Source organism: Miniopterus schreibersii (genome assembly GCF_964146895.1).
Source record: "Miniopterus schreibersii genome assembly, chromosome: 18".
Classification (NCBI taxonomy): domain Eukaryota; kingdom Metazoa; phylum Chordata; class Mammalia; order Chiroptera; family Miniopteridae; genus Miniopterus; species Miniopterus schreibersii.
In genome coordinates this window covers 23,496,667-23,504,542 of record NC_138121.1, presented here as the reverse complement: position 1 = coordinate 23,504,542, position 7,876 = coordinate 23,496,667, and the positions used below count along the sequence as shown (strand labels likewise).

The 7,876-nt window shown below is 38.0% G+C and overlaps 1 protein-coding gene across 2 annotated transcripts in view; it reads right to left on the bottom strand.

The window, feature by feature from the left end:
* Positions 1–1,902: 1,902 nt before the first annotated feature.
* GAN (gigaxonin) overlaps positions 1,903–7,876 on the bottom strand; it is a 49,277-nt gene continuing 43,303 nt past the window's right edge. The window contains exons 10-11 of one of the 2 annotated variants that reach the window (XM_081119251.1): positions 5,995–6,104; positions 1,903–2,100 (exon numbers count right to left, since the gene is read on the bottom strand). In XM_081119251.1, the coding sequence (XP_080975377.1) occupies positions 1,991–2,100; positions 5,995–6,104 (220 nt within the window). In that variant the 3' untranslated portion in view covers positions 1,903–1,990. Of the gene's footprint in view, positions 2,101–3,618; positions 5,907–5,994; positions 6,105–7,876 lie in introns of those variants that run through there. The other variant, XM_081119250.1, reaches the window with a different exon arrangement.

Sequence of the window (7,876 nt, the reverse complement as noted above, 5' to 3'; positions counted from 1 at the left end):
TGTGTGTGTCCAGAGTCTGGGCTGTCGCCCTCCTCCTACCTGGACCTTCTCTAATTCACAGCACAGTGACAGAAGAATTTACAACTCTGTTGGGCCATGAGGACATTAATATAAAAAATTATAACTAGCCCAAAATTTCTGTAGGGTGGCAACTTAAAAAGATTAGTTTTTATTTTAAAACAAAAGAGAAAGCAACAGACATTTCTCACTAGATAATTATGTGACATTGTTTTAGATATTTCTCTAAAACTTTGCTATCAGGTAATCTGAAAGAGATGAAATTTAAAAATCCAATCACGTAGAGAACTTTAAAGATAAAATTAAGAAAGAACTTTCCTAAAGAATATAGTCATAACTGAGCACCTTAGATGTCACATAAATGGAACTTTTGCAAAGAGACAAAGTTGGTATGTTTAAAATGAAAATAATAACAGTTCCTTCTGAAAAATACAAATTTTTTAAAAAGTTATTGGCCCACAGTCTGAGGGGTCTCAGGTTCGATTCCAGTCAAGGGCATGTACCTCGGTTGCAGGCTCAATCCCCGTGTGCAACCAATCAATGTGTCTCCCTCTCATTGATGTTTCTCTCTCTCCCTTCCACTCTCTGGGGGAAAAAAATGGAAAAATATCCTTGGGTGAGGGCTGGAAAAAAAAAAAGTAAAGAAAACATCTATAGCTCAATACTGTTGAGACTTCACTGCCAGCAGGCAGGATAAACTCTCAACCTGAATTCACGTTCTCAAACATGGGCAAATGGGTTATTCCTCACCTTCATACCATAAATTTCTATAATTTCTGAACTGGCTATAAAGAATACTTCAGGGATTATTAAAAAGCTAGCAGAACACTTTCCTCAACATTCTAAGATACTATTTTTTCCCCCGTACTGATCCCATGTGGCAAGAAAGGGAAGTATCGATGAAGCTTTGGTGCTTTAAAGCAGAAGCAGCTTCTCTTTTAAACACACTTATTATTTCTGTTCTTACAAACTTAGTAAATTCAAAAATTTCCTACATCTAACTGACAAAGAAAACTACAGACCTTTCATCTTATATCTGTGCAACTTGCAAAAAGTATGTTTTGGGGGTTTAATGATTATTATATGATTATAAAAATCCTTCTATGCCTAAAAATTAAGCGAGAGTCTAATAGGCGGAACGGCGAAAGGATAATCTGAAGGGCTGGATTCGGCTTTTGGTTTCTGCTCACATCTGCGGTGGAGCGAAGCTGCGCCTACAGGGCCTTGACTACTTTCTGTCCAGAGGAGAGCACGGCCCCTTTGCACAGATGCGAGGATCAAAGCAGTACGCTCTAGAAAAGATTCCGAGTCCCACATAAAAAGCAATAAATAAAACCCAACAGTAAGTGTGATAAACGCCATTAGCATGCTGAGAAGAGGGTCTGGAAACCCTATAGAGCATGCGGAGACCACAGAGCTGTGCATAAGACATCAGGCACTTTGCATTTTTTGCTCTTTGCTAGTTTCCCACTTTATATTATGAGCCCAGCCATCTGTCCACAAACTTTCTCATTTAAAATCCAGCAAAATTTTAAGCCACTCTCGGGGCGTACTTTTCAATCCTGTGAAGAACATCACTTTGATCAAAGCATACTATATTCACTGGTCAAACATTTATTAACTGCCTACTGTGTGCACTGGGATTCGCAGATGACTCAAGTAGGGCCTCTGCCCACAGTTTTACAATCCGGGGGGGGGGGGGGGGCGGTAGTGTTACATCTGCCTCACTCTTAAGCTCTCCAGAAATCCAGGTAGAATTCTTAGTAGGTGCTCAATAAACATTTGTTGATTAGACCCAGGGCAGGCTTTTCTGCACTAATCAGTCTCCACTCTCACTGGCCTCCCCAAGGCTCATAGGCTCGACAAGGGGCAGCCACTGAACAAGGGCAGCCTCACCCTTTCCTTCCACCAGGTGTTTTTTAAGAGAGCCCTGCACTTTTGACATCGATGCAGTATGCAGTGTAAGTGTACCTTATTCTTTCCCCAGATAATCAAATGTCTTCATTGGACCACAGGAGGCCTCCTCTTGAATCAACAAAGCCAACATTCTGGAAGGTAATTCTGCACTGTTTTTAGTGGTCTCTGGAAAACATTTTGGGGATCCTGGTTGGTACACTGAAGTGGGAACACATCAAGTGGAACCCCAATGGACCAAGGCAGCTAACACATTTCTCTAAAAACCTAACTTGCCACCATGTCAATATAAAGAATGTATTTCCTGTACATTGCCTAGGGAACCCCCCATACTTATAAATGATTAAAAAGGCACTTCTAAAGCACCACTGAAGAAAGTGCCATCATTAAAAGTAGTGCAATATAATAGAACTCTTCAGTACTGACTACACACCGTCCCACATCCCCCAATGCTCTTTTTTGGTTGTTATAATTTGAAAAAAGCTTACTGTTAGCTATTAACTCCTCACAGCAATGAAATAATGAATTAATGAAATACACAATGAATTTAGAAATTTCTTAGGCCAAATCTTTATAGCATACCAACTACTAGTTGGTAAACATTGTTTTTAATCCCACTAAAGAAAAGAAATGCAAACACCAAGAAAAACTAAACTACAAATATATCAATATTTACACTCAACATGAGTTTAACACAGTAGTATAAACTGAAGGGCCACAGGCTCAAGAATTTATATGAAGCACCAGGAGACAGTAATATATGTAGTCTGGAACTACAATTCAAAAGTAAACATACACAAACAGACTTACCAATTCACATAACACACACACACTCGCTCTCTCTCACCTCCCTTCTTACACTTTTTCCTCTCACAGGATATAAGCACTATCACAAAAAACCACACAAAACTTCATTGTAAATTAAACACTTAAAAATCTTTGAAAAATCTACATTTCAATGTGTTAAACAAAGAAACAAACCAACCAACCTACTTTAGACTGTAGCGTAGGAGAAATCCTTTAAATATTCACGAATTTATTCTAACCTGAGACAACTTTCCTTCTGTTGGTGGGATAATGAGAATAAATTGCACTTCCCCCAAAGATAATTGTATTTAAAATTTTAAGATCTATCCTCAGCCGCCAATTCCAACGTACGCCTGATAAAAGTGCCTTCTGGAAAAAGTATCAAAAATTTATCAAGAAAAGATGTTTCAAGTCATAAGTGGAATGTTAAAACACAAACCTGCATGAAATGAATTAAAATTTATTTCACAATACTGAAATAACTGTAATTTACAAAAAAAGTCACAATTAATTTTGGAACATAATAAAGTTAAATACATCCCTACACTTCAACATAATATTTTTATATTTATATATAGTAAAAAACAGTTTGGCACTTAGCAGCTTTTGTTGGTTGTTGCATCCCATATTATGTGGCAAATTTATTTTATAAAACATTCCCTAATTTCTGCAGCTATAGTGTCAACAAACTGAATCTAAAAAAACAACTTTATAAAATGAACTGACCAAGTCATGCAGGCACTGACAGTATTGCAACAGGGACCCATTCACTCCTAGACAATGAACTGTCTCCTTGGAAAGGCCTGGCATAGACTAGGAAGAATTTTAAACTTCAGAAATTTAAAAAAAGAGAGAACTGCTGATTGTCATGACTTTAATAAGATATCAATTACTACTTTAATGTACTGCAACTGCAGCTTCCGAATGTCAAAAGCTGTGTTTTGTACAAGATATTTTACGAAAGAAAATTCACTTTTTCAGCAATTTGTCTTCTCTAAACTGACACCTAATTGTAAAAAGCAAGTTTTCGTTCTTTGCAGTGGCCATGGAGCTTGCTCTGATAAAAGATATCCAAAGTAGCATTGAGAAAAGTGTGCGGACAACAGCTGACTGGTACACAACACAGCAAAAAGACTGTCCTTGATTTACAGATTCAATTTCACTGCGTTACACAAACGTGTGGCAAAGCTGGCCTCGTGCCCTGACAGAGAAGATAAAAACCCCGTACCTTCCTGTACCAAACTCTTTTGCCCGGATAGAGAGTAATGTACCACACATAACATTCTTTAGAACCCCCTCGGGCAAGGCTCCCTTTAGCAACTTTTAAAGCATTGTGTTGACTTCTAATGGGTACTAGGAAAACAACAAAAACTCTCACTCTTTTTTCTGTTTATGGTGGGAAAACACAAGCGACATTTCATATGCATGTTAATAGCATACAAACATTCCAGATAGAAATTTCCTAAAGAAATTCGTTCTCAAACTTACAACTGCAGGATACATTTATACATTAATCTTTAAGACAAAATGCTGCGTCTTAGAGCCATATTCTAGGAGAGGGAAAGAAAAAAGCTGTAGAAAACAATTAAAAATGAAGAATTCTATATTAAATTGATTAGAAATCTGATATTGCATAAAATTCAAATGATGAAGTAATCAAGCACTTTGAAGTCCCTGATTTCACACTAAGGTGGTATAATTTGAATGGGAAACAAAATCCCTTAAAAGATAAATGCTACTAATGACAGACTTTGTCCCCCAATAGGAAGTTGGGAGAGTGGCATGGGGGTGAGAGATAGGAAAGGAGAAAAAGATTAATTTGCTCTACTATGAACAGAATAAAATTAAGTTGAGGTAGTTTATTCTACCAGCCAAACTTTATCGTCATTTGTCTAAAACTCTTACTAGTGAACGGCACTGAGAAAATAATTCTACAAAGACGAGATTCTGAACACATGTTCGCATTCTAAGACAGGTTTTCAGATCCTAAACAGTAGTAAACAAGACTTTGTGTGCTTTCAGACAGATATTTTTAAAAAAGTTTTGATCCCCTTATATTTTGCCTGGACAGTTTTTTATGTTTTTTTGTTTTTTTCTTTTTAGTCACAGCAGACCTTTATTATTTGCCTGGCTCAGGTCTTTCTTTTATAAAATCTCCTCCTCTCCAATAGCCTCATGTTTATAAGATGGTTTTGATGAATTGAAAGGAAGAGTGGCACTGCTGAGACCCTTCACAACTCCAAGAGTACTGCCCCAGAAATTACGGCATGATGTACCTTAAATTAACACAGAAGTTAGCAACTTCTTTAAATTCACATGAGGGCTGCAACCGGACTCATTAACTTATTGAGTCTTTAACATTACTAAGATAGAATATCATCAAAGAGAAATTTTATCTTAGTTTCAATTCATCATAATATAGTTTAAAAAAGATTCTTAGCACAGAATACTAGTAGTAAATGGAGACTAGCTGGCATACAGTCCAATCTAACATTTTAGGCACAATCCTTAATTTGTTGGGCAGGTTAGGCATATTTCCTTCCAAGTGCAGTAGAAAGCAGTCTTGGTATGTTTGGATATGTTGCTTTGCATATACGGAGTTCTGTTTGTTTGTTTACCAAAGCCAGGTACACAGCAGTCAGATATGAGTTCCCTTCAGGGAAAGTGCACCTTAGTATTTTAACTTCAATATTTTACATTATACCGAGTCTCACTTTCCCCTTCCTTTTGACATTGACTAGCCTCCATTTGTCCTATAGACACATCTGGCTGGAGGAACGGATTCCTCCCAGGCAGTTTTTCACCAGTTATGTGTTCTCCCAAACAAGAGCTGAAGCTCAAGCGTCTAAGCATTATAAAACCACCCGAGTTACCATACAAAGCCCGGCACGCAGAGCAAGGTTGGGCTGCCGTCTCTGTCCCCCTCACATAAAGCCACACTGGGGCGCACTTGGTCAGGAGCTCTGCTTCTGCTCTGCTTCCTCTTCAAGGTGAATGCACACGGATACGGAATAAGCCCTGCTGAAGTTGCAGGCGGAAGAGCTTGCAATTTGCAATACGTAAGGCTGCACACCCGGTGCGGCGAAGGTCAGATGGAAGGAGTGGTTTAGTGTGGTGCCAGGTTCCTGTGCTCCTTTTAAACTCACGCACGTAGTCATAATTGGTACCTAAACCACAGGAATAAGCAGTGGTGATACAACATGCCTCAGAGTCACTAGGAAACAGTTCTGACAAAAATCATCATAACATTCTTACCTGTGTCAAGATCTCCGATAACATAAATACTGGCTCCTATGGGTACAGCTCCATAAACAAAAGAGGAACTGGCGGGGATGCATAAATTCTGGTCATTAAGATAGATCCACCTGAAAACAAACAGAAGGACAAAATTAAGGAAATCATAGGATGACCACACATCTAGGAAGACCACCAGCGACACAACTTGGTGAGCCTCCAACAGTACTAGGTACCGCATCAGTAAATCTCTACCGTACATTCTACTTCCAGGTAACCAAGTAGATTTGCTTACTTTTTATTTCACTCACTCATTCATTCATTCAATTTATTTATTTTAACCTTCACCCAAGGATATGCTTTTATTGATCTTAGAGAGGAACAGAGAGGGAGAGAGAAACATTGAGGTGAGAGAGAAACATTGATTGGTTGCCTTCCTTATGCACTTGACTGGGGAACGAACCCAAAACGTGGGTGTGTGCCCTGTGTGGGAATCAAACCCTTGACGTTTTGTTGTATGGGACAAAACTCCAACCAACTGAGCCACACCGGCCAGGGCACCACTGATTTGCTTTGTCACTATAAGGTATTAGTTTTGCCTGTTCTAGAATGTCATATATATTGAATCATAAAGAATATGTACTTTTCAATCTGCTCCTTTTGCTCAGCACGTTTCTGAGATTTATCCATGGTATTGCCTGCGTTAATAATTTGTTTTATTTCCAAGTAGTATTCCATTATGTGGACATACCAGAATGTGTTTACCCATTCACCTACTCATGCTCATTTGGGTAGTGTCCAATTTGGTTATTATAATAATGCTGTTTTGGACATTAGAGTGAAAATCTTTTCTGTGAACTGATGTTATAGACTTGCTTGGTTATATGGTTAAAGGTGTATTTCACTTGATTAAAAAATGCCTTAGTTTTCCAAAGTGTTGTGCCATTTTGCATTCTGTTTAGCAATGTATGAGAATTCCAAATGCTTGCCATTAGTGCCAGCACTTGGGCTGTCAATCTTTCTCATTTTATCTATATTAGTGGTATGCTCTGCTATGAAGACTAATGATGTTGAACATCTCTGTATGTGCTTAATGGCCATTTTATATATCTTCCTTTGTGAAATGTCTGTTTAAAGATGCGCTAAAATTGGGTTTTCTGTCTCCTTATTGACTAAGATTCTTTATGTTTGTGGATACAAGTCCTTTGTTAGATATATGTATCACAAAAATTTTTCTCAGAAGGCAGATTGTCTTTTCATTTTAATGGAGCCTTCTGAAGAACAGAACTTTTCCATTTTGATGCATTCCAATTCACCTTTTTTCTTTTATAGTTCATGCTTTCTGTGTCCTTCTAGGAAATCTCTGCCTACTCTAAGGCTGCAAAAATTTTCCTCCTGTGCTCTTTTCTGGAAATTTCATGGATTCAGTTTTTACACTGAGGTCTTATGATACATTCAAGTTAATTTTTGTGCATGGTATGAGGTAAGGAAGAGTCAGGTTCTTTATGTCTTTTTGTACATATATCTAGTTGTTCCAGCATCATTTGCTGAAAATATGTCTTTATCCTCACTAAATGGCCTTGGCACTTCTGTTGAAAATCAATTTAATAACCACTAAAAGGATCTGGGGCTCCATGAAGAAGTGGTTGATTCCATAGCTAAGATAGAAAATATGAGATGAGCCTGAAGCATCCTGTGCTGCCAGAAAGGAAGTGCTTAAACAAGGATGGGGTGTGTCAAAGGGACACAGGAACCAATGTGAAGGACCTCCCAATGGCCAGAGCTGAAACAAACTGAGCAACAAAGTAATTATAGCATTAGATTTATAACTCAGAATACAATAAACATCCATGAATCCATACTGGTATAAATAACTGAATACATTAAAAAACAGGGAGAAGGG